General features: G+C 41.6%; 1 protein-coding gene across 8 annotated transcripts in view; it reads right to left on the bottom strand.

Annotated features, from left to right (window-relative positions):
- The window catches only part of SEPHS1 (selenophosphate synthetase 1), a 165,984-nt gene that overhangs the window by 75,032 nt on the left and 64,246 nt on the right, over nt 1–26,706 (bottom strand). For all 8 annotated transcript variants that reach the window (XM_069765189.1, XM_069765193.1, XM_069765188.1 and 5 more), the window contains 2 exons: nt 4,753–4,856; nt 2,271–2,378 (listed from right to left, as the gene is read on the bottom strand). In XM_069765189.1, the coding sequence (XP_069621290.1) occupies nt 2,271–2,378; nt 4,753–4,856 (212 nt within the window). The remainder of the gene's footprint in view (nt 1–2,270; nt 2,379–4,752; nt 4,857–26,706) is intronic.

The following is a 26,706-nucleotide window of genomic DNA, read 5'->3' as shown; positions in this document are numbered from 1 at the left end:
AATGACAATCCAAATGACCCTGTTCAAAAGTTCACGTCCCCCATTTCTTAATACCGTGTATTACCCCCTCTAACATCAATGACAGCTTGAAGTCTTTTGTAGATGAGGTTCTTTATTTTCTCGGATGGAAAAGCTACCCACTCTTCTTGATAAAAGCCTCCAGTTCCTGTAAATTCCTCGGCTGTCCAGCATGAACTGCGCACTTGAGATCTCCCCAGAATGGCTCAATGATATTGAGTTCAGGAGACTGATGGCCACTCCAGAACCTTCACTTTGTTCTGCTGTAGCCAATGAGCGGTCTACTTGGCCTTGTCTTTTGGATCCTTGTCATGTTGGAATGTTCAAGTACGTCCCATGCGCAGCTTCCGGGCTGATGAGTGCAAATTTGCCACCAGTATTTGCTAATAATGTGCTGCATTCATCTTTCCTTCAACTTTCACCTAGTTTCCTGTGCTTTGTAGCTCACACATCCCACAACATCAGCGATCCACCTCCATGATTTACAATAGGAATGGTGTTCCTTTCATCGTAGGCCTTGTTGACCTCTTTCCAAATGTAACGTTAATGGTTTTGGCCAAAAAGTTCAATTTTGGTCTCATCACTCCAAATTATCTTGTTCCAGAAGTTTTGAAGCTGGTCTCTCTGCTGTTTGCATATTGTAGGGGAGATACTTTGTGGCATTTGCACAGTAATGGCTTTCTTCTGGCGACTCGACCATGCAGCCCATTTTTATTCAAGTGCCTCCTTATTGTGCATCTTGAAACAGGCACAACGCTAGTTTTCAGAGAGTCCTGTATTTCAGCTGATGTTATTAGTGGGTTTATCTTTGCATCCCGAACAATTTTCCTGGCAGTTGTGGACGACAATTTTGTTGGTCTACCTGACCGTGGTTTTGTTTTTACAGAGCCCCTGATTTTCCATTAGTTAATTACAGTTTGAATGCAGCTGTCTGGCATTATTAATTCCTTTCATATCTTTTTAGATCCCTTTCCATTTTTATACACTTCAACTACCTTTTCCCGTAGATCCGTTGACAATTCTTTTGCTTTCCCCTTGACTTACAATCCAGAAACGTCAGTGTCTGGATGAAAGATGCAAGAGTCTGTCTGGATTCCAGAAACTCACACAGCTTTTATGCACACACACGTATTACAAGCATACAGGTCACAGGTGAGGATATTCCCTTTAGTAGCCACTCAAACCCTTTTGTGTCAACTTCTGTGCATGTTATCAGGCCAAAATCACCAGGGTATGTGATCTTTTGATCAGGGTCATTTGGATATTTTGTCATTATGATTTAAAAAGAGAAAACACAGTAGGTTGACAATAAATAGCTTCACCCAACCACTAACCAAAGTGGAGAAAAACTTTTGGTGTTATCATATTCTCTGAAAAAAGGCCAAAAAAGCAAAAATTCTGCAGGGGTATATACATTTTTGAGCACAACAGTATATATAACATCCATTCTTCATAGAAATCATTAAAAAGGTTGTGCACTACTTCGACAATCCCTACTTAAAGAAAATAATACCCCATGTAACATAAAACAGCATTGTTCTGGCGATGTTGATGCTGTGTTTGCCAGCAGTCATGTGTCATTATTATGTCACATGAGCACTGCAGCCAATCAGCAGCTGCCAATAGGCGTCAGTGTTCACACTTTCCTTGGGCGAAACCATTTCAGAAAAGGGGAAGTGTAAACTCTTCAACGTTGTTAGGCTACAGCGCTCACGTGATAAAGTTATCATGAAATGAATGACAGACATGGCAGTGACATCATAGGAACAGCACCAGAATGGAAGGCGAGTATATGGCATTTTATTCTAAATGTGGCCCAGTTATATTCTTGAAGGGGTTATCCCTGAAGCGGACAGCCCCTTAATGAAGCTGACTAGCGGATCTCAACAGACTATATATTTTCTGTGTCATTAATAGGGACTATAAGTGCACAATTATGTACCAAACTAAATGGATTATAGTGTACCATTTAGTTAGCTTTTGGGGGGCTAATAAGTAAAGGTAAAGCAGATAATCAGTATAAGAGCTGTATCTCCAAAAGAGGAGGGTTATACTTACCAGAACCTGCCCACGGTGTAGCCTCAGGCCCAATGTCTATAGCCTTAAGGCGATCATATGCACACAAACAAGATATTCATCAATTTATTTCGATAGATTTCCTTTGCAGTTATTTTGGAGTTTTCACATTGCCACTAATTCTTCTTCGGACAAATACAAGGCATAAATGTTTGCACGTGGGAAGTAATACGTACCCGATCAGTCAGTTTATTACTAACACCAAGAAGCATCAGCATGTTGTCACATTCAGTTACCCCCATTGCATATAGGTCACTTAATACATTTGCACATGCTATTCGCCCCTAAAAAGAAAAAAAAAAGATGTACATTAATATTATTGATTTTTAGAGCACCATTGATCACATGGTGCTCTAGATGTGAAAAGGGGGTCACATACAAACTACAGATCTAAATTACAATGATAAAACTAAAAATGACAGACTGGGACAGAGAGGGAGAGGGCCCTAAAATAATAGAGCAAGTTTTATTTTATTAGGCATTTTTAGAGCTCGAGTATATAACCAAATAATAAGAATCTCTTGTTATTATCATCATACATCATAGACTGGAAAAAAATATAATCAGAAAGCGTGTTTGCATATTGCTTGTTACACATGACATTAATACACAGCAGAATATGTATGCCATGCTGTATACTTATCTTTTAAAGATTGGAGCGCAAGGTTGTTCGATGTTACAGTATCACAGCTTAGCATTCATCAGAGGCCGTCATTTATCAAATACATTTATCAAACTGAGCCATGTAACACGATATGAACAGAGCTTAAAGTGGTTTTCCCATGAACAAAAGTTCAGTTTAATCAATACATCTTGGAATAATGCCAAGTTCCACAATTGGATGTGTTTATATAAAACTAGATGGTGGCCCGATTCTAAAGCATCGGGTATTCTAGAATATGCATGTCCACGTAGTATATAGCACAGCCACGTAGTATATTGCCCAGCCATGTAGTATATTGCCCAGCCACGTAGTATATTGCCCAGTCACATAGTATATTGCCCAGTCACGTAGTATATTGCCCAGTCACGTAGTATATTGCCCAGTGACGTAGTATATTGCCCAGTCACGTACTATATTGCCCAGTCACGTACTATATTGCCCAGTCACATAGTATATTGCCCAGTCACATAGTATATTGCCCAGTCACGTAGTATATTGCCCAGCCACGTAGTATATTGCCCAGCCACGTACTATATTGCCCAGTCACGTACTATATTGCCCAGTCACGTACTATATTGCCCAGTCACGTACTATATTGCCCAGTCACGTACTATGTTGCCCAGTCACGTACTATATTGCCCAGTGACGTAGTATATTGGCCAGCTACGTAGTATATTGCCCAGTCACGTAGTATATTGCCCAGTCACGTAGTATGTAGTATATTGCCCAGCCACGCAGTATATTGCCCAGTTACGTACTATATTGCCCAGCTACGTACTATATTGCCCAGTCACGTAGTATATTGCCCAGCCACGTAGTATATTGCCCAGTTACGTACTATATTGGCCAGCCACGTAGTATATTGCCCAGCCACGTAGTATATTGCCCAGTCACGTAGTATATTGTGCAACCCACGCAGTATATAGCACAGCCCATGTAGTCTATTGTACAGCCCACGTAGTATATTGTACAGCCCACGTAGTATAAAGTACAGCCCATGTAGTATATTGCCCAGCCCACGTAGTATATAGCAATGTGGACATCATATGCCTGTAAAAAAAAAAAAAAAAAGAATTAAAATAAAAAATAGTTATATACTCACCTTCCGGAGCCCCCGGATCCAAGCGAAGCGGTTACCGACGCTGAGTCCTCGCGCGCTCCGGTCTGAAGAGTGCATTGCGGTCTCGCGAGATGATGACGTAGCGGTCTCGCGAGACCGCTACGTCATCATCTCGCAAGATCGCAGCATGGACCGGTTACCGGAGCGTCGCGAGCGGGAAAGGCCTGTTGTGGATCCAAGGGGCCGACGGACGGTGAGTATATAACGATTTTTTATTTTTTTAATTATTTTTAACATTAGATCTTTTTACTATTGATGCCGCATAGGCAGCATCAATATTGGTCACACAGGGGTAATAGCAGCATTAACCGAGTAAGTTACACCAAGGCATAGCGCAGTCGGTTAACGTTGCCATTAACCCTGTGTGAGCGCTGACGGAGGGGAGTATGGAGGAGGCACCGACTGCGGGGAGGAAGGAGCGGCTATGTTGCCGCCGGACTGTGCCCGTCGCTGATTGGTCGTGGCTGTTTTGCCACGACCAATCAGCGACTTGGATTTCCTTGACAGACAGAGGCCGCGACCAATGAGTATCCGTGACAGAAAGAAAGACAGACGGAAGTGACCCTTAGACAATTATATACCGTATATAGATGTTCCTGTGCTGAGATAATCTTATTCCTGTGCCCCTGCTGTGTACTGTGTAATGGCTGTGTCTGACTGTACAGGGATATGGTCTGATCATACCACAGCTCCTGGGCAGGGGAGGACACAAAATTCTTGGATTTAATGTAATCAGACAACAGGTTTAAAGCGGCTTGGATTAAGGACTGAGATACTTGGTTCTGTTGGTCAACAATTCCAGTTACTCTTCTGGACAGTTTATAAGAATAGCCCCCAATAAGTCTATAAATATAGGTATGTGCGCATAGCCTACCATCATGTAGGGGTCATCTACGATAGGATATATGTAGTCTGTAGTTTGAACCAGAGAAAGGCCGCCATGTCTTAATGGGATGACGCATGTGTCCATACCAATACCTACAAAAAAGGGAAAACTGATGTTACATTCATTATTAAAATACATTCACGGTATATGCTTTCACTGTCCATATTCACTAACTGGAGATATCTTTGCTGAAGTTTATACTGAAGTACCTGCGCCCTCCAGCACACATCGATATAACATCATAGAGAATGATTATGTACTGTGCTAATACCTGGAAATGACAACTTCATTTACTTTCACAGATTGCTAAGGAAATGGAGCTGGGATTGGCGTTCGATCTGCTGTGTTCCCCTTAGGGGGAACCTAATGTCACTAATGTTTAGGGGGCTGCTTTGTCTTATAACTGGGGTGAAGTTGCAGTGATAATGAGGGAAAGTGGGGGACCATAGAGAAGAAAAAAAAAAGGGCCCACACTGCTATGAATGCCATTAAAGGGCTTGGCTGCGGCAGCAGTTATGCACCAAAAGAAGATGAGACCGGTGGAAAAAGGAGATGGAGGAGCAACAGGGAAAAAGTAAGAGTATGTGCCATTTATTCGTTTTATAGCATACTTGGCCTATATGTACAGTAAAAGAAAATGATGAAAAACCCCTTTTAAAAACAGCTGTATGTGGATTACTGGTGGAGGGACAAAAAAACATGTGATGTGTAAGGCCAGCCTCAAAGATTTCTTGTATCAGGCCACGTGCACACATTGGAGTATTTACGGAGTTTTTTACTTCTGTATTTTTTCATGCACTCTTGGTTTTGGCTCACAAATATTGAGGTAAATAACTCAAAATACTCAATGCGTGCATGTAGCCTTTAAGTAAGCATAGGTCCTTGTGTGGAACACGAAGAGCCATACCTAAACCCCTTAACCCCCAGAGGTATTTTAGTTTTTGCGTTTTCGTTTTTCGCTCCCCTTCTGCCCAGAGCCATAACTTTTTTATTTTTCAGTCAATATGGCTTATTTTTTGCGGGGCAAGTTGTACTATTGAACGACACCATTGGTTTTACCATATCGTGTACTGGAAAAAAAATAAATAAATCAAAATGCGGTGAAATTGCAAAAAAAGTGCAAATCAACAATTGTTTTCTGTTTTCCTTTTTTACTAGGTTCACTAAATGCAAAAACTGACCTGCCATTATGATTCTCTAGGTCGTTACGAATTCATAGACACCACACATGTCTAGGTTCTTTATCTAAAAGGTGAAAAAAAATTCCAAAATTTGTTTTAAAATAAATGCGCCATATTCTGATATCCATAGTGTCTTCATTTTTCTTGATCTGGTTGGACGAGGGATAATTTTTTGCACGCCGAACTGACATTTTTAATGATACCATTTTGATGCAGATATGATCTTTTGATTTCCCGTTATTGCATTTTAATGCAATGTTGTGGCGACCAAAAAAAGAGTAATTCTGAAGTTTTGACTTCTCTTCTTGTTATGTCATATAGCGATCAGGTTAATTTTTTATTTTATAAATTGATAGATCGGGAGATTCTGAACGTGTATGTGTAGCCTTGATTTATTTTTATTGGTTTGTTTTGAATGGAGCAAAAGGGGGGGGGAAGGTGATTGAACGGTTAAGTTATTTTAAAAAACCTTTTTTTTTTACTTTTTGCATGCTTCAATAGTCTCCATGGGAGACTAGAAGCTGCCATAAACCCCATCGCCTCTGCTACATACAGGCGATAATCAGATTGCCTGTATGCAGCAGAATTACTGACTTGCTATGACCGCTGACCACCAGGTGGCGCTTCTAGCAATCCGGAAGTGACAACCATAGAGGTCTGCTGGAGACCTCTGGTTGTCATGCCAACCCATCTGTGACCCGCAGTCATGTGAAACAGCTGACATGTGCCGGAAAAGATGTGGTCTCAACTCCGGAGCCCACATCAAGAGGAGGGTGTCCAACATCGGCGTACTATTACGCCCGATTTCGGGAAAGGGTTAAACCCTTCACCCCGAAGTCACCTTCCTAACCAGGACAATTTTTTTCAATTCTGATCAGGATTACTTTATGTGGTGATAAATCTGGAATGCTTCAAGGTATCCCAGTCATCAGGAGACTTTTTTTGTGACACACTATATTATACTTCATGATAGTGGTAAAATTTGTTTGATATGACTTGCATTTATTTGTGGCAATGTCGGAAATTTGGGGAAAGTGTTGAGAATTTCTAAATTTCTACACTTTTAATTGTTGTGCCCTTAACCCCTTAAAGGAACCTGTCACCCCCAAAATCGAAGGTGAGCTAAGCCCACCGGCATCAGGGGCTTATCTACAGCATTCTGGAATGCTGTAGATAAGCCCCCCGATGTATCCTAAAAGATGAGAAAAAGAGGTTAGATTATATTTGAAAAGTGGTATGGATATCGTGCTACAGCTATGACCTAAAAAATACCCAATACCATAAGAACCGCCTTTAGTAGAATGTCTAATTGATACTACTGCTTAATACTGTACTAAACAATTAGCTCCAAATTGTGAATCTTAGCCCTGACGCTGTGCACAAAATAGATGTTAGTCCCACTGCACCCGCCAGAGAGTTTGTGTGGTATATAGTACCAGGTATCAATTCCACCTTACACACACACTAAAGAATGTAGGTGTCCTGTGCTATTGCTGAATCGTACCTGATGGTGTGTAATGGGCGAGTGTAGGTACAACTATACACACTAGAGACTGAGTATCAGGCACCAGTGTTATAGGATACAGGAGTCATCATCTCTCCAAAGAGTGCTATTACGTTCTGGATAGGATAGCATAAAATGTATACGCTTATTAGCAATGCATGTTGGTCAGTCAATGAGGTATCCAGACCAAGGTTGGTTTCTTACCTAATTGGCGTTAATAAGCTGTTCGGTTCACAAGCACAGGTGGTGGGTGAATACTACCGCTTGGTGCTCTGGTCCCAATGTGACCGGTGTCTGCCGTGCAGAGCCAGAAGACGCCCCAGCCGGCAGCATGACTGGATGTGCGGGGAAAAAACAAGAGAAAAAAGCGGCCGCTAGTGGTCGCTGCAGCGTGTGACGTCACTAGGCTAAGGAGCCTCGCAGGGACCAAAAGAGTCAACCTAGGTAAGAAACCAACCTTGGTCTGGATACCTCATTTGCTGAATCAGGGCTAAGATTCACAATTTGGAGCGAATTATTTAGTACAGTATTAAGCAGTAGTATCAATTAGACATTCTACTAAAGCTGGTTCTTTTGGTATTAGGTATTTTTTAGGTCATAGCTGTAGCGCGATATCCATACCACTTTTCATGTACGTTTTTCTTCACTCTGACAAAGTTGGCACAGCATTTGTCGTGGTATCAGCAGCTTCAGAATCCTTTTAGCGCCAGTGTGTCTCTTGAGGTTATATTATACTCACCCAGGGGTGGTCCCGCTGCGGTCCGGTTCAATGTGCGTCGCGGTCCTGTCCAGGGCCTCCCATCTTCATAGGATGGCGTCCTCTTCTGGTCTTCACGCTGCGGCTCCGGCGCAGGTGTACTTTGTCTGCCCTGTTGAGGCCAGAGCAAAGTACTGCAGTGCTCAGGTGCTGGGCCTCTCTGACCTTTCCCGGCGCCTGCGCACTGCAGTACTTTGCTCTGCCCTCAACAGAGCAGACAAAGTATGCCTTCACCAGAGCGTGAAGACAAGAAGAGGACTTCATCTGATGAAGATGGGAGGCGCCGGACCGCCCCTGGGTGAGTATAATCTAACCTCTTTTGCTTATCTTTTAGGATACATGGGGGGGGCTTATCTACAGCATTAGGAAGAAAAACATTAGACTCGAACAAAGACGACCCAGGAAAACATACTCTGAAGGGAGGTAAGAACATTTCTAAAACAATCCACAGTGAGGAGATTGGAACAAAACAAAATCCTCTAAACTGCATGCTCGCAAACGCCAGAAGCCTGACAAACAAGATGGAAGAACTAGAAGCAGAAATATCTACAGGTAACTTTGACATAGTGGGAATAACCGAGACATGGCTAGATGAAAGCTATGACTGGGCAGTCAACTTACAGGGTTACAGTCTGTTTAGAAAGGATCGTAAAAATCGGAGAGGAGGAGGGGTTTGTCTCTATGTAAAGTCTTGTCTAAAGTCCACTTTAAGGGAGGATATTAGCGAAGGGAATGAGGATGTCGAGTCCATATGGGTTGAAATTCATGGAGGGAAAAATGGTAACAAAATTCTCATTGGGGTCTGTTACAAACCCCCAAATATAACAGAAAGCATGGAAAGTCTACTTCTAAAGCAGATAGATGAAGCTGCAACCCATAATGAGGTCCTGGTTATTGGGGACTTTAACTACCCGGATATTAACTGGGAAACAGAAACCTGTGAAACCCATAAAGGCAACAGGTTTCTGCTAATAACCAAGAAAAATTATCTTTCACAATTGGTGCAGAATCCAACCAGAGGAGCAGCACTTTTAGACCTAATACTATCTAATAGACCTGACAGAATAACAAATCTGCAGGTGGTCGGGCATTTAGGAAATAGCGACCACAATATTGTGCAGTTTCACCTGTCTTTCACTAGGGGGACTTGTCAGGGAGTCACAAAAACATTGAACTTTAGGAAGGCAAAGTTTGAACAGCTTAGAGATGCCCTTAATCTGGTAGACTGGGACAATATACTCAGAAATAAGAATACAGATAATAAATGGGAAATGTTTAAGAACATCCTAAATAGGCAGTGTAAGCGGTTTATACCTTGCGGGAATAAAAGGACTAGAAATAGGAAAAACCCAATGTGGCTAAACAAAGAAGTAAGACAGGCAATTAACAGTAAAAAGAAAGCATTTGCACTACTAAAGCAGGATGGCACCATTGAATCTCTAAAAAACTATAGGGAGAAAAATACTTTATCTAAAAAACTAATTAAAGCTGCCAAAAAGGAAACAGAGAAGCACATTGCTAAGGAGAGTAAAACTAATCCCAAACTGTTCTTCAACTATATCAATAGTAAAAGAATAAAAACTGAAAATGTAGGCCCCTTAAAAAATAGTGAGGAAAGAATGGTTGTAGATGACGAGGAAAAAGCTAACATATTAAACACCTTCTTCTCCACGGTATTCACGGTGGAAAATGAAATGCTAGGTGAAATCCCAAGAAACAATGAAAACCCTATATTAAGGGTCACCAATCTAACCCAAGAAGAGGTGCGAAACCGGCTAAATAAGATTAAAATAGATAAATCTCCGGGTCCGGATGGCATACACCCACGAGTACTAAGAGAACTAAGTAATGTAATAGATAAACCATTATTTCTTATTTTTAGTGACTCTATAGCGACAGGGTCTGTTCCGCAGGACTGGCGCATAGCAAATGTGGTGCCAATATTCAAAAAGGGCTCTAAAAGTGAACCTGGAAATTATAGGCCAGTAAGTCTAACCTCTATTGTTGGTAAAATATTTGAAGGGTTTCTGAGGGATGTTATTCTGGATTATCTCAATGAGAATAACTGTTTAACTCCATATCAGCATGGGTTTATGAGAAATCGCTCCTGTCAAACCAATCTAATCAGTTTTTATGAAGAGGTAAGCTATAGGCTGGACCACGGTGAGTCATTGGACGTGGTATATCTCGATTTTTCCAAAGCGTTTGATACCGTGCCGCACAAGAGGTTGGTACACAAAATGAGAATGCTTGGTCTGGGGGAACATGTGTGTAAATGGGTTAGTAACTGGCTTAGTGATAGAAAGCAGAGGGTGGTTATAAATGGTATAGTCTCTAACTGGGTCGCTGTGACCAGTGGGGTACCGCAGGGGTCAGTATTGGGACCTGTTCTCTTCAACATATTCATTAATGATCTGGTAAAAGGTTTACACAGTAAAATATCGATATTTGCAGATGATACAAAACTATGTAAAGCAGTTAATACAAGAGAAGATAGTATTCTGCTACAGATGGATCTGGATAAGTTGGAAACTTGGGCTGAAAGGTGGCAGATGAGGTTTAACAATGATAAATGTAAGGTTATACACATGGGAAGAGGGAATCAATATCACCATTACACACTGAACGGGAAACCACTGGGTAAATCTGACAGGGAGAAGGACTTTGGGATCCTAGTTAATGATAAACTTACCTGGAGCAGCCAGTGCCAGGCAGCAGCTGCTAAGGCAAACAGGATCATGGGGTGCATTAAAAGAGGTCTGGATACACATGATGAGAGCATTATACTGCCTCTGTACAAATCCCTAGTTAGACCGCACATGGAGTACTGTGTCCAGTTTTGGGCACCGGTGCTCAGGAAGGATATAATGGAACTAGAGAGAGTACAAAGGAGGGCAACAAAATTAATAAAGGGGATGGGAGAACTACAATACCCAGATAGATTAGCGAAATTAGGATTATTTAGTCTAGAAAAAAGACGACTGAGGGGCGATCTAATAACCATGTATAAGTATATAAGGGGACAATACAAATATCTCGCTGAGGATCTGTTTATACCAAGGAAGGTGACGGGCACAAGGGGGCATTCTTTGCGTCTGGAGGAGAGAAGGTTTTTCCACCAACATAGAAGAGGATTCTTTACTGTTAGGGCAGTGAGAATCTGGAATTGCTTGCCTGAGGAGGTGGTGATGGCGAACTCAGTCGAGGGGTTCAAGAGAGGCCTGGATGTCTTCCTGGAGCAGAACAATATTGTATCATACAATTATTAGGTTCTGTAGAAGGACGTAGATCTGGGTATTTATTATGATGGAATATAGGCTGAACTGGATGGACAAATGTCTTTTTTCGGCCTTACTAACTATGTTACTATGTTACTATTCCAGAATTCTGTAGATAAGCCCCTGATGCTGGTGGGCTTAGCTCACCCTCGATTTTGGGGGTAAAAGGTTAACTTTAAATGACCGCCAATAAATCTTTTTACTGACCTGAGATATAAGAGACTAGTATCCCCCGACTGGTGACAATCCAGCAACTGTGGGCTGTACACTATAGCTGGCAACTTGCTGCATCAGCCATGATCAGTGTTGGCATTCTCCATATCTGTTCAACCCCTTAGAAGAAGCTGTCAATAGTGACTACATTTTTAAAATGGTTAACAGAGTGTGGGGGCTTCTTCTTTAAAGGTACCGTCACACTAGACGATATCGCTAGCGATCCGTGACGTTGCAGCGTCATCGCTAGCGATATCGTCCAGTGTGACAGGCAGCAGCGATCAGGCCCCTGCTGTGCTGTCGCTGGTCGGGGAAGAAAGTCCAGAACTTTATTTCGTCGCTGGACTCCCCGCAGACATCGCTGAATCGGTGTGTGTGACACCGATTCAGCGATGTCTTCACTGGTAACCAGGGTAAACATCGGGTAACTAAGCGCAGGGCCGCGCTTAGTAACCCGATGTTTACCCTGGTTACCATCGTAATAAAACAAACAGTACATACTTACATTCAGCTGTCTGTCCCTTGCCGTCTGTTTGCTGCACTGACTGCTGGCCGCAAAGTGAAAGTGAAAGCACAGCACAGCAGTGAGTCACACAGCGGTGACTCACCGCTGTGGCTGTGCTCTGCTTTCACTTTGCGGCCAGCAGTCAGTGCAGCAAACAGACGGCAAGGGACAGACAGCTGAATGTAAGTATGTACTGTTTGTTTTTTTACGATGGTAACCAGGGTAAACATCGGGTTACTAAGCGCGGCCCTGCGCTTAGTTACCCGATGTTTACCCTGGTTACCGGGGACCTCGGGATCGTTGGTCGCTGGAGAGCGGTCTGTGTGACAGCTCTCCAGCGACCAAACAGCGACGCTGCAGCGATCCGGATCGTTGTCGGTATCGCTGCAGCGTAGCTAAGTGTGACGGTACCTTTACTCTATCAGCACCCTGAGATCATGATCATGTGGTCCTGATGTTTACCATGGCAATTCACGAGCATATAGCAGCCTTAGAGTCTGACAGCTACAGTGGCCTGTTCAGAAGTTAGGGCCATTTAGGTGGTAAAAATAAACTTTTTCATTCCTGTCATGTCAATTCGCATTCATTCCTGCAAAGCACCTGGAGGGTAAAAAAACTACCTGACAACAGTTTTCAGTATGTCAGGGGGTGCTGTTTTTAAAATGGTATCAATTTTGGGGTTGTTCCAATATGAAAGACCTCCAAAGTCACTTCAAACCTGGAAAGGTCCCTCAAAAAAAAAAATTTTTTTGCAAATTTCCTTGAAAAAATGAAAAATTGCAGCTACATTTTTAAACCTCCTAAAAGGCTAACAAAATAAAATAACATTTTACAAATGATAGTGATGTAAAGCAGACATGAGGGAAATATTTATGTTTTTCTGTGACTATCTAGATCAAAGAGATAATCACAAATTTTGAAAGCTGCATCTTTTTTTACACGTTTGTCAAATTTCTGATATATTTTTTGCTTATTTATAAAAAATATCAACCTAAATTTACCATTATCTTAAATTATAATGCGGCACAAAAAAAAAACAGTCTCAAATACACTGGGATTTGTTGAAGCATTCCAGAGTTCTTACCACATTGATCAGATTTCAAAAATTTGGCCTGGCCACTAAGGGGTTAAATCAGAGAGAGTTATGTCACATAAAATTAATAATATTACCCACATGCCTACTTTACATCTGCAATTTTTTTTAGGAAGTTAGAAGCTGATCAGCAATTTCTAATTTTTCCCCCAAAAAAATTTTAGTTTTTTTTAGGGACCATGTGATGAACCTGCACCTAGCCACCCCGCCTGACGTCACTATTATGGAGTCTGCACACTTTCACCAAGGTGACGTTCCACACTATGTGCTTAATTCAATGAAAAAGACCTGGGAGTATGGGTAGATGACAAACTCATATTCAGTGGCCAGTGTCAGGCAGCTGCTACAAAGGCAAATAAAATAATGGGATGCATTAAAAGAGGCATAGATGCTCATGAGGAGAACATAATTTTACCTCTATACAAGTCACTAGTTCGACCACACTTAGAATACTGTGCACAGTTCTGGTCTCCGGTGTATAAGAAAGACATAGCTGAACTAGAGCGGGTGCAGAGAAGAGCGACCAAGGTTATTAGAGGACTGGGGGGTCTGCAATACCAAGATAGGTTATTACACTTGGGGCTATTTAGTTTGGAAAAACAAAGCCTAACGGGTGATCTTATTTTAATGTATAAATATATGAGGGGACAGTACAAAGACCTTTCTAATTACCTTTTTACTCATAGACCTGAGACAGGGACAAGGAGGCATCCTCTATGTCTGGAGGAAAGAAGGTTTAAGCATAATCACAGACACGTATTCTTTACTGTAAGAGCAGTGAGACTATGGAACTCTCTGCCGTATGATGTTGTAATGAGTGATTCCCTACTAAAATGTAACAGGGGACTGGATGCCTTTCTTGAAAAGTATAATGTTACAGGGTATATACACAAGATTCCTTGATAGGGCGTTGATCCAGGGAACTAGTCTGATTGCCGTATGTGGAGTCGGGAAGGAATTTTTTTCCCCAAGGTGGAGCTTACTCTTTGCCACATGGGTTTTTTTTTGCCTTCCTCTGGATCAACATGTTAGGGCATGTTAGATTAGGCTATGGGTTAAACTAGATGGACTTAAAGTCTTCCATCAACCTTAATAACTACGTTACTATATTTAATCGGCTTAAAGGCACACTAAACAATACACAATAGTTACATATATTATATGTATATATATACATATATGTACATATATTATATATATATATATGTTATATATAATATATCTCAGTAGGGCAAGCAAGTGATTGGCCCAGCTGCCTGCAGGACACCGCTGCATACTCGGGAGCTTCTTCGGGTATGTCCCAGGGGTCAAGTCATACTGCCGGACCAGAGCCTGCTTGATGTCCTCATAGCTCAGGGTGGTCTCGCTGGGCAGGTATCCAAAGAATTCGAGGGTCTTGCCCCTGAGGCGATGGGTTACGAACAGGACACAGGCAGATGGTACGGATGACAAGTTTTTTCAAATGGCAGCAAGAAAGTGTCCAAGTACCCTCCTTCCTCCAGCAGGCTGTATTCCTCTGCTCATAACTTCGGGACCTGAATCTCAGGGGATTGCAGCTGGAGCATTTGTTGCTGGTGCTCGCATTCCCGCTCTGCAGCTCCTGCAGCTGCATCGTGACGTTCTGCTGCTGCTAAGGAGGGTCTCATTGGAGGCCTTGTCTCCTTCCTAGAATCTTGCCTGGACAGCTTGGAAGAGAGTATTCGAGCCTTCCTGGCTGGGGGGACAGGCAGGTGGTGAGCGGCCCACTGCGTGTCCTGTTACAGCTGAACGTGGGAAGGGGGTTGTATAATCCCGTCAAAATAGGAACAAATGATTGACATTATATTTCCAATATTCTTAACAGACCACATCACATTTGAAGTGAGTTTGAGAGGCCTATATGACAGAAAATAGCAGTAGGTGACCCCAATTTAAAGACTGCACCCTCAAAGCGTGTAAAACCACATTCAAGAAGTTTGTTAACCTTTTAGGTGCTTCACATAATTTAAAGGAATGTGGAAGAAAAAAAATGAACATATTAATTTTTCCCACAAAAATGTTATTTTAGCCCCAAATTTTGCATTTTTACAAGGGTAACAAGAGAAAATGAACAGCGCAATTTGTTATGCAATTTCTCCTGAGCACTGTTTGGGCACACGGCAGGGCTCGGAAGGGAAGAAACGCCAACTGACTTTTGGAGCGCAAAATTGTCTAGAATAAATAGTGGCGCCATGTCGCATTTTGCTAATCCCCTAGTGTGACTCAACAGTGGAACTCCCCACAAGTGACCCCATTTTGAAAACTAGACCCCTTAATTTATTTAGATTTGTATAGAACACCTTGAACCCACAGGTGCTTCACAGAATTTCATAATGTTGATCTGTGAACATGAAAAAACAAGGCAGGGCTTGGAAAAGAAGGAGCAACAATTGAATTCTGGAGCTCAATTTTGGCTGGCACAGATTTCAAATGATACCGGCAAAATAGAAAAAAAACCACTTTGGAAATGATAGCTCTTGAAGAATTCATCTAGGGTTGTAGGTAGTGAGCATTTTGAACACAAGCAATTCACAGAATTGTACAACATTGAGTCAATGGAAAATTACCATTTTTGCTGCTAAAATATTACTTTGGTTCCAAGTTTTCAATTTTCAGGAGGGATTAGAGGAGAAAATAGACCACAAAATATGCTACGCAATTTCTCCTGGGTACATCAATACTCCATATGTGGTGGAAAACTACATTTGAGGGACAGTGCAAAGCTCAGGAGGGAAGGAGCGCCATAATGTAGTGCACATTTTACTGGAATGGTTCGAAGGTGCAATGTCACATTGGCAGAGCCCCCCTGAGGTGCTAAAACAGCAGAACCCCCCATAAGTGGCCCCATTTTACAAACTACACAGCTCAATGAATTCATCTAGGGGTGCAGTAATCATATTGACACCATAGCTGTGTCACAGAACCTTATACCATTGGGCAGTGATGAAAAAATAATTACATTTTTGCCACAAAAATTTTGTTTTAGCCCCAGATTTGACATCGTGACAAGGAAAATAGGTAAAAATTGAACCAAAATTAGTCATACAATTTCATCTTAACTTGGAAATATCCCATATGTGGCTGTACAGTACTGCTTAGCCACATGACGAGGCTGAAGAGGGAATGAACGCTATCTTACTCTTGGAGGACAAATTATTTTAGAATAGTTTGTGGACTCCATATACAGAAGAGCAGAATCCCCCCTAAAGTGACCCCATTTGGAAATTACACTCATCTGGGAATTTACAGTAGTTTTCAAAATAATAGCAGGGTGTTCAAAAACATGAGTTAATCACAAAATTGTTAAACTAGTATTTATTTTCATGCATTGGGAATATTGCATATGGTTTTCTAATTCAAAACATGAAGAGAAATTTACACAATTTTTAACTACTTTACAGAAAATAACAAAAAATTAACATTGGGCCGTTAATAGCAGTGTCTGCATTTGTCTTTACAAACTCACAGTATGTACTTTTTTTAGGAATTTAGCATTCCACTAACATAATATTTCGTTGTATACCCACAGGTTTTTTTCGAACTGCTTCACATCTATGTTGCATAGAGTCAACCAACTTCTGACACCGGTCAGCTGTTATTCCAGCCCAAGATGCTTCGAGTACTACATCCCACAATGTTTTGGCATTTGTTGGCTTTGCCTCAGAAATGGCATTTTAAATGTTACCACACGTTTTCTGTCGGATTAAGGTCCGGGAATTGGGCCACTCTGTAACCTCAATTTTGTTGGACTAGAACCAAGATTTTGCATGTTTACTGGTGTGTTTAGTGTCATTGTCTTGTTGAAACACCCATTTCAAGGGCATATCCTCTTCGGCGTAAGGCAACATGATCTCTCCAAGTAGGCAAATTGGTCCATGATCCCTGGTATGCAGTAAATAGGTCCAGCACCATAGTAAAAGAAACATGTCTTTTATACTGATAGCAAGTTCAAACAGGTGCCATTACTACAGGTAATGAGTGGAGGACAGAGGAGCCTCTTGAAGACGTTACAGGTCTGTGAGAAACAGAAATCTTGCATGTTTTTAGGTTACTAAATACTTATTTTCCACCATATTTGTCAAAATAAATCTTGCCAAATCAGACAAGGTGATTTTCTGGATTTGTTTTCTCATTTTGACTCTCATAGTTGTGGTCTACCTATGATGTAAATTACAGGTCTCTCTCATCTTTTTAAGTGGGAGAACTTGCACAATTGGTGATAAAAAAAAATTATTTTGGAAGACCAACTTTCGCTGCACTGATTGCTATAACTGACCTACCATTATGATTCTCCAGGTCATTACGAGTTCATAGACACCAAAAATGTCTAGGTTATTTTTTATCTAAGTGGTCAACAAAATTTCCAAACTTTGATAAAAACAAACATTACGCTATTTTCGATACCAGTACCATCTCCATTTTTTGTGATCTCGGGTTGGGTGAGGGCTTATTTTTTGCGTGCCAAGCTGACATTTTTAATTATACCATTTTGGTGCAGATACGATCTTGATCGCCTGTTATTGCATTTTAATGCAGTGTTGTTTATATTTTTTTCATATTTTTAAAAACTTTTTTTTTTTTTTTACTTTTGCCATGCTTCAATAGCCTCTGTGGGTGGCAAGAAGCTGGCACAAGTTGATTGGCTCTGCTACATAGGGCAATGCTCAGATCGCCTCTATGTAGCAGAATTACAGCATCGCTATGAGCGCCGACCACAGGGTGGCACTCACAGCAATCTTGCATCAACAACCATAGAGGTCTCAAGGAGACCTCTGGTTGTCATGCCGATGCGCTGATGATCCCTGATAACATGTCAGGGGACACCGATGCACGCATTTCCGACCGGAATTGCTTGTTAAATGCCGCTGTCGAAGTTTTACAGCTGCATTTAACTAGTTAATAGGTGCGGGTGGATCGCGATTCCACCCGTGCCTATTGCGGGCACATGTCAGCTGTTCAAAACAGCCGACATGTCCTGGCTTTGATGCGGGCTCACCCCCGGAGTCCACATCCAAGCGGGGGTACTGCTGAAAGGGGTTAATATGTCTACAAACTTTTTTCCAAGTGCTGGTTTTTACCCTTCATGAAAATGGCAGGTTAAAGGGGTTTTCCCTTGAACAAAGTTCATTTCAATCAATAGATCTTTCCATAATTGGATGTGTTAAATAAAAATGTTCCTGTGCTGAGATAATCTTATAAATGTGCCCCTGCTGTGTACTGTGCAAAGGCTGTGTCTGACCGTGCAGGGACATGGTCTAATCATACCACAGCTCCTGAACAAGAGTATAAAGACTTATTACAGCAAGGGGATCACACCTACTGCTTTCTGAGTTAACACAGGAGTGTTTCTGCCATGCAACTGCCCCTCTGAGCCATTTACAAATCAAGTCCCTGATGCAAGAGCGCCAAAGGCTGCAGAGTTTGTGTGACTTGATTTATAATGCGCTCACAATACTAGTGACGAGACAATAACATGTGGTCACCAAAAGACTAATACCATAAAAAATAAACTTTTATTAGAATATTTATAAATGACCAACAAAACGTTAGCAGACCTACAGCGGACTAGCACAACAATAGGAAGGGGGGCCCGGGGGCGCCAATTTGCGATCAAGGAAGGGTGCCAACCTCCGCTGGTAGGCAGGGTCTAATCATGGGACATTAAGGTGAACTAGATACTGCCTCCCCTTCCTATTGTGGTGCTACTCAGCTGTAGGTCAGCTAACATTTTGTTGCCTAGTAGACATATGTGTTTTGTTCGTCGTTTATAAATGTACGAACAAGACAACAACACTCACTTCTGTATCAGAAGTGTCCCTACACTACTTAGCATATGTGAATTGTGCTTCTCCTGCCCAGGAGCTGTGGTATGACCAGACCATCTCCCAGCAGGGTCAGACACAGCCATTACACAGTACACAGCAGGGGGACATTTATAAGATTCTCCCAGCACAGTAACATTTTATTAAAACATCTACTTGTGGGACTACTTATTCCAAGATTTATTAAATAACCCCTTTGTGACAGAGCCAATTTGGTACTTAATGACCAAGCCAATTTTTACAATTCTGACCACTGTCCCTTTATAAAGTTATAGCTCTGGAACGGTTCAACGTATCCCATGGATTCTGGGTTTGTTTTCTCGTGACATATTGTACTTCATGTTAGTGGTAAAATTTCTTCGATATGACTTGCGTTTATTTATGGAAAAAACGGAAATTTGGCAGAAAGTTTGAAAATGTAGCAATCTTCAAACTTTTTAATTTTTGTACCCTTAAATCAGAGAGTTGTGTCACACAAAATGACTATTAAATAACATTTCCCACATGTCTACTTTACATCAGGACAATTTTGGAAAATTTTTTTTTTTTTTTTGTTAGGACGTTATAAGGGTTAAAAGTTTACTAGCGGTCTTCCAACAAAATTTACAAAACCATTTTTTTAGGGACCACCTCACATTTTAAGTGAGTTTGGAGGGATGGGGGGGGTCAATATAACAGAAAATACCCAAAAGTGACACCATTCTAAAAACTGCACCCCTCAAGATGCGCAAAACCACAATCAAGAAGTTCATTAACCCTTCAGTTGCTTCACGAGAACTAAAGCAACGTGGAAGAAAAAAAAAATGAATATTTTACTTTTTTCACAAAAAAATTATTATGGAACCAATTTTTTTTTATTTTCACAAGGGTATTAGGAGAAAATGAACCACAAAATTTGTTGGGCAATTTCTCTGGAGTATGCCCACACCCTGTATGTGGGGGAAATCCACTATTTGGGCACACGGCAGGGCTCAGAACTGAGGGAGCACAGTTTGACTTTTTGAACGTAAAATTGGCTGGAATCAATGGCGGCGCCATGTTGCGTTTGGAACCCCCTGATGTACCTAAACAGTGGAACCACCCAAATCTACCTCCAATCCTCACACACCCCTAACCCTAATCCCAACCCTAACCGTAATCCTAACCATAACCCTAACTTTAGCACAACACTAACTTTAGCCCAACCCTAACCCTAGCTTGAAACCTAAACCTAGCCCCAACACTAACCCTAGTCGCAACCCTAACGGAAAAATGGAAATAAACACTTTTTTTTATTTTATTATTTTTACCTAACTAAGGGGGTGATAAGGTGGGTTTGAGTTACTATTTTTTCATTTTGATCACTGTGATAAACCCTATCACAGTGATCAAAATGAATCAATAGGAAAAATTTCCTATTGTTGCCGGATGGCAAATCTTTGTGGGTGCACTGTGCATTCGCTGACCATTTTCTTCCCGGAAGAAGACGCCGCCACCCTGGGGACTTCACGGGGGGATGCAGGGACACAGGAGGTACTGGGGAATCAGAGGACTCCATTTCTCTTCTCTGATGTGCGATCACATCACAGGAGAAATTAAATGGGAAATCAGATTTTTTTTTTGTGGTCGCCATTATTCTGTTAATATCGGTGATCGCAGCACTGGGGTCGATAAAAACCGACCCGAATCATGTTCTCCGGGGTCTCAGCGACCTCCGGTAGCCGAGACCCCAGAGAAATTCTGACGCTGGGGGGCGCTATACATTTATTTCTCATCACCGTTAAAAAGCGTTGCTGAGGCATAAATAACTTTAACTATCGCTGTTAAAAGGCGTATCGGCGGTCGTTAAGGGGTTAAAAATGTAATATGCTCGTAGGAAAACCCATTAATAGCTCAACGTCACACCGCAGCCCATTTTCGTTTTTTCTTCCCCTCCTTCCCAGAGCCATAACGCTTATTTTACTGTCCACATAGAAATATGAGGGCTTGTTTTTTGCGCGACGAACTGTACTTTTGAAAGACAACATTCATTTTACCACATAGTGTACTCAAAAATGGGAAAAAAAATTCCAAGAGCGGTGAAACTGAACACCCCCCCCCCAGAATTGTGACATTTTGGGGGGGGGAATTATTTTTACGGTGTACATTTTGTGGTAAAAATGATCATGTGCAATATTATTATTATTTATTATTATAGCGCTATTTACTCTACGGCGCTTTACATGTGAAATAGGATTCTACGATTATGGCGATACCAAAAACATATCCTTTTTTCATTTTAGAGGGGGAAAAAAAAAATCTGAATTTTTGGTAGTTTTGACTCCATTTTCTAAGACCAGTAATTATTTTTAGTCAGATGGAGCTGAACGATAGCTTATTTTTTTGTGGGGCAAGACAACGTTTTTATTAGTACCATTTTGGGATAGGTTTGACTTTTTGATAGATCATTACAGCATTTTATGTGGTATTGTGGCGACCAAATAAACCTAATTTTGGAACTCCTGAATTGTCTCAGTTTACGGTGTTCACCGATAGGGTTAACTGTTTTTATATTTTGATAGATTTTACTTTGCTTACAGCAGCGATACCAAATACAGTTGTGCTCAAAAGTTTACATACCCCAGCAGAATTTTTGCTTTCTTGGCCTTTTTCCAGAGAATATGAATGATAACACCAAAACTTTTCTCCACTCATGGTTAGTGGTTGGGTGAAGCCATTTATTGTCAAACTACTGTGTTTTCTCTTTTTATATCATAATGACAACCAAAACATCCAAATGACCCTAATCAAATGTTCACATACCCTGGTGATTTGGGCCTGATAACATGCACAGAAGTTAACACAAATGGCTTTGAATGGCTACAAAAGGTAACATCCTCACCTGTGACCTGTTTGCTGGTAATCAGTGTGTGTGCATAAAAGCTGAGTGAGTTTCTGGGATCCAGACAGACTCTTGCATCTTTCATCCAGCCACTGACGTTTCTGGATTGCGAGTCATGGAGAAAGCAAAAGAACTGTCTGATCTACGGGAAAAGTAGTTGAACTGTATAAAACAGGAAAGGGATACAAAAAGATATCCAAGGAATTAATAATGCCAGTCAGCAGCATTCAAACTGTGAACAAATGGAAAATCAGGGGCTCTGTAAAAGCAAAACCAAGGTCAGGTAGACCAACAAAAATTTTGTCCACAACCGTCAGGAAAATTGTTCGGGATGCAAAGAAAAATCCACAAATAACATCAGCTGAAATACTGAACTCTCTAAAAACTAGCCGTGTGGCTGATTCAAGATGCACAATAAGGAGGCACTTGAAGAAAAATGGGCTGCATGGTCGAGTCGCCAGAAGAAAGCCATTACTGAACAAATGCCACAAGGTAGCTCACCTATAATACGCAAAATAGCATAGAGACAATCCTCAAAATTTCTGCAACAAGGTAATTTGGAGTGATGAGACCAAAATTGAACTTTGTGGCCACAACCATAAACGTTACACTTGGAGAGAGGTCAACAAGGCCGATGATGAAAGGAACACCATTCCTACTGTAAAGCATGGAGGTGGATCGCTGATGTTTTGGGGATGTGTGAGCAACAAAGGCACAGGAAACTTGGTCAAATATGAAGTAAAGATGAATGCAGCGCGTTATCAGCAAATACTGGAGGTACATTTGTACTCATCAGCCGGGAAGTTGCACATAGGACATACTTGGACGTTCCAACATGACAACAATCCAAAACACAAGGCCAAGTCGACCTGTCATTGGCTACAGCAGAACAAAGTGAAGGTTCTGGAGTGGCCATCTCAGTCTCCTGACCTCAATATCATTGAGCCACTCTGGGAAGATCTCAAGCGCGCAGTTCATGCTAGACAGCCCAGGAATTTACAGAAACTGGGGGCTTTTTGCCAAAAAGAGTGGCCAGCTTTACCATCTGAGAAAATAAAGAACCTCATTCACAACTACCACAAAAGACTTCAAGCTGTCATTGATGTTAGAGGGGTCATTTTTTGGGATGTCATTATGATTTAAAAAGAGAAAACACAGTATGACAACAAATGGCTTAACCCAACCAGTAACCATGAGTGGAGAAAAAGTTTTGGTGTTATCATTCATATTTTCTGAAAAAAGGCCAAGAAAGGAAAATTTCTGCCAGGGAGTGTAAACTTTTGAGTGTAATATACATACATATATATATATATATATATATATATATATATATATATATATATATATATATATATATATATATATATATATATATATATATATATATATATATATATATATATATATATTTCTCCTAATCTCTGATGTGGTATTTTATTATCTTTAATTTCACTGGTGGGAAAGGGGGGCGATTTGAACTTTTTTTTTCAGATTTTTTAAAAAAACATTTATATTTTTACTTTTCACTACTTATGTTAGCCCCTAAGGGGGCTTGTGATCATCCGATCGCTTGTGCTATATGCAGCGATGCCACAACATCGCTGCATATAGCAGAAATCACAGTCTCCTTTGAAGCTCTGCCACAGGGTCCAATCCATCCGCGATTGCTAGCGGCAGGTCCTGGCTGTAATACTCAGCCATCGCCTGACTGGTATGGTGCGGGCTCGCTGTGTAAGCCCGTTTCATACACCTGCTTCCGACTTGCAACGGATTTATACGGCACATGTCCTGAAAGGTTTGAAAGGAAACTGTAACCAGATTTTTGCCACCTAATCTGAGAGCAGCATAATGTAGTGGCAGAGACCCGGATTCCAGTGATCTTTCACCTACTGGGCTGCTTGCTGTAGTTTTGATAAATTCACTTTAAATCAGCAGGAGGATATCACTAGAGGACTAGTAGATCTGCTCCTATATAGTCTTCCATATTCATGAGCTCTGCAGCAAGCACCCAGTGTTGTGAGTTCTGTTTTTGGGCTCCCTCTGGTGGTTACTGATGGTACTGGGTGACTTGTCTTTCCTGGGTCTCTGGGTTCCACCTGTTCCATCAGGATATGGGAGTTTCCTATTTAACCTGGCTTTGCTGGCATTTCCTCGCCGGTTATCAATGTATCCAGTGTGTCTTGTTACCTCTGCTCCCTGCTCCTAGAACCTTCTGGTCAAGCTAAGTTTGGATTTTCCTGTTTTGGTGTTTTGCTTTATTTGGTTTTTAGTCCAGCCTGCAGATATTTGATTATTGCTGCTGGTTGCTCTAGTGGGCTGAAATTGCTCCTCATGTACCATGAGTTGGCACATGAGTTCAAGTAATTTCAGGATGGTTTTTTGAAGGGTTTTTCGCTGACCGCGCAGTTCACTTTTGTATCCTCTGCTATCTAGCTTTAGCGGGCCTCATTTTGCTGAAACTGTTTTCATACTGCGTATGTACTTTCCTCTCATTTCACCGTCATTATATGTGGGGGGCTGCTATTTCTGTGGGGTATTTCTCTGGAGGCAAGAGAGGTCTGTGTTTCTTCTAATAGGGGAAGTTAGATCTTCGGCTGGAGCGAGACGTCTAGGATCATCGTAGGCACGTTCCCCGGCTACTTTTATTTGTGTGTTAGGTTCAGGGTCGCGGTCAGCTCAGGTTCCATCGCCCTAGAGCTTGTTTGTATCCGTGCTTGTCCTTTAGTGATCCCCTGCCATTGGGATCATGACAACCCAGTAAATGAAACACATATCAGGGTTTCTGCCCCTACGTTATGCTACTTTTAGATGGGGTAGCAAAAATCTAATAACAGAATCCCTTTAACGGTCATAACATTTGTGCATTAAAGGAGTTGTCCTGGTCTTTGATAGTGATGACCAATGTTTAGGAGAAGTCATCAATATCAGATTGATGGGGTCAGACACATGGCACCCACACTGAACAGCTGTTATCTTCTCCAGTAGATGGATGTAAGTAGCAGAATTGCATAGCTCCATACACCGTGTAGCTTCTGCAATGGACTACAGATTACCTATTCAAGTATACAGGTTATATACGGTACTTCAAACTTAAAAATCACCTAAGGCTCTGTGCACACGTTGCAGGTTTGTTACTTTAAGAAAAAAAAAAAAAGCTTGCACACTGGTAGCTTGCACACTGCGCTTAGTAACCCGATGTTTACCCTGGTTACCCGGGGACTTCGGCATCGTTAGTCGCTGGAGAGCTGTCTGTGTGACAGCTCTCCAGCGACCACACAACGATCTAACAGCAACGCTGCAGCGATCGGCATCGTTGTCTATATCGCTGCAGCGTCGCTAAATGTGACGGTACTATAAGGCGGCTATTTGGTTGTGAATTGCCATGGCAAACATCAGGACCACACAATCATGATCTCTGGGTGCCGATGGGGATAAAGAAGAAGCCCCTACACTCTGTTAACCATTTATATGATGTAGTCACTATTGACAGCAGCATCTAAGGGGTTAAACAGATTTGGATGGTGCAAACACTGATCGTGGCTGATACAGCAAGTTGTCACCTATAGTGTACAGCCGACAGCTGCTGGATTGTCACCTGTATGGGGATACTAGTCTTTTATATCTCAGGTCAGTAAGAAGACGTATTGGCGGTCATTAAGGGGTTAAAAAAGGGCCAGTGGACAAGGTAACTAGAGGGAACCGGGTAACCATGCAGTGCGGGGAGAAGCTATGTGGGACATAGGTCCATGGCTAGTCTTCTTATTCACCTCGTCCCAGATTCATGCGGTTTATGGTTTAAGCATGAATCATCTGACAGGTTCCCCATAACAGTCAGTGTACCAATTCAAAAAGGGTTTCCAATTAAAAAAACCCCAACATTTTATATAGCCGATTTATGAGTTAATAGAAGAGTTAGAGTCATTGACTATAGAGGACATGTTTTCCACCTTGATAAATGTTCTGGTCATCAGATCGTACTCTCCGTCCCGATTCTCCACTGCTGTTTCAGTCTCAGTGTTTTGCCTGCAGCGTTGATGGCTCACATCCCCAGTTGATCATGGAGCTCAGTGGCTCTACCAATGTAGATGGCATGAGTTGCTCAGTTCAGCGATTGGCTGCAGTGGTAACGTGTGCTGTCGACATGACATCACCCACCCGAGGCCAAAACAGACAGAAAAAGTAGCGGAGAGCCGGCACAGAACCTAAGGTTGGACTTACAAACCAAATGTAGAAGAAACTAGAGCTTAAAAAGGTTAAGCCTACAACATAGGTGATTACTTGCTGACTGTGGGGACGGCAGCAGGGACCCCACAGCTTCTGAGAATGTGGCTCTGAAATGCAGGGTGCTCCAGTCTACGACACTGTCTGAATACCAAATACAGAGCTTGGCAGTCCCATAGGCAATGATTGTAGCCAAAGTCCTGAGACAGAAGAACCAGGGCAGGACGCAGTGAGTGTGAGTACCTTCTGATTTTCTTATTTTACTGAAGTCCTATCAATTGGGAACCACTTTTTCATTCTTTGTTACAGAGATCCCTTTAATACCGGTAGAGAAGAGAAACAACTGTGCCACTGCCATCAAACAGCTCATCTACCCGTTATAGATGTTTTACATCATTGATATCATAGAGAAAATGACCAAAGTTATTTAAAAAATAAAAAGGAAGAAAAAGTGATTTTTATTCCATTATAATCACTATGTATACGAGAG

The sequence above is a fragment of the Ranitomeya imitator genome, chromosome 4, assembly GCF_032444005.1.
Source record: "Ranitomeya imitator isolate aRanImi1 chromosome 4, aRanImi1.pri, whole genome shotgun sequence".
NCBI lineage: Eukaryota > Metazoa > Chordata > Amphibia > Anura > Dendrobatidae > Ranitomeya > Ranitomeya imitator.
Note: the sequence above shows the minus strand (reverse complement) of the source record. Positions and strands in the feature narration are given on the sequence as shown.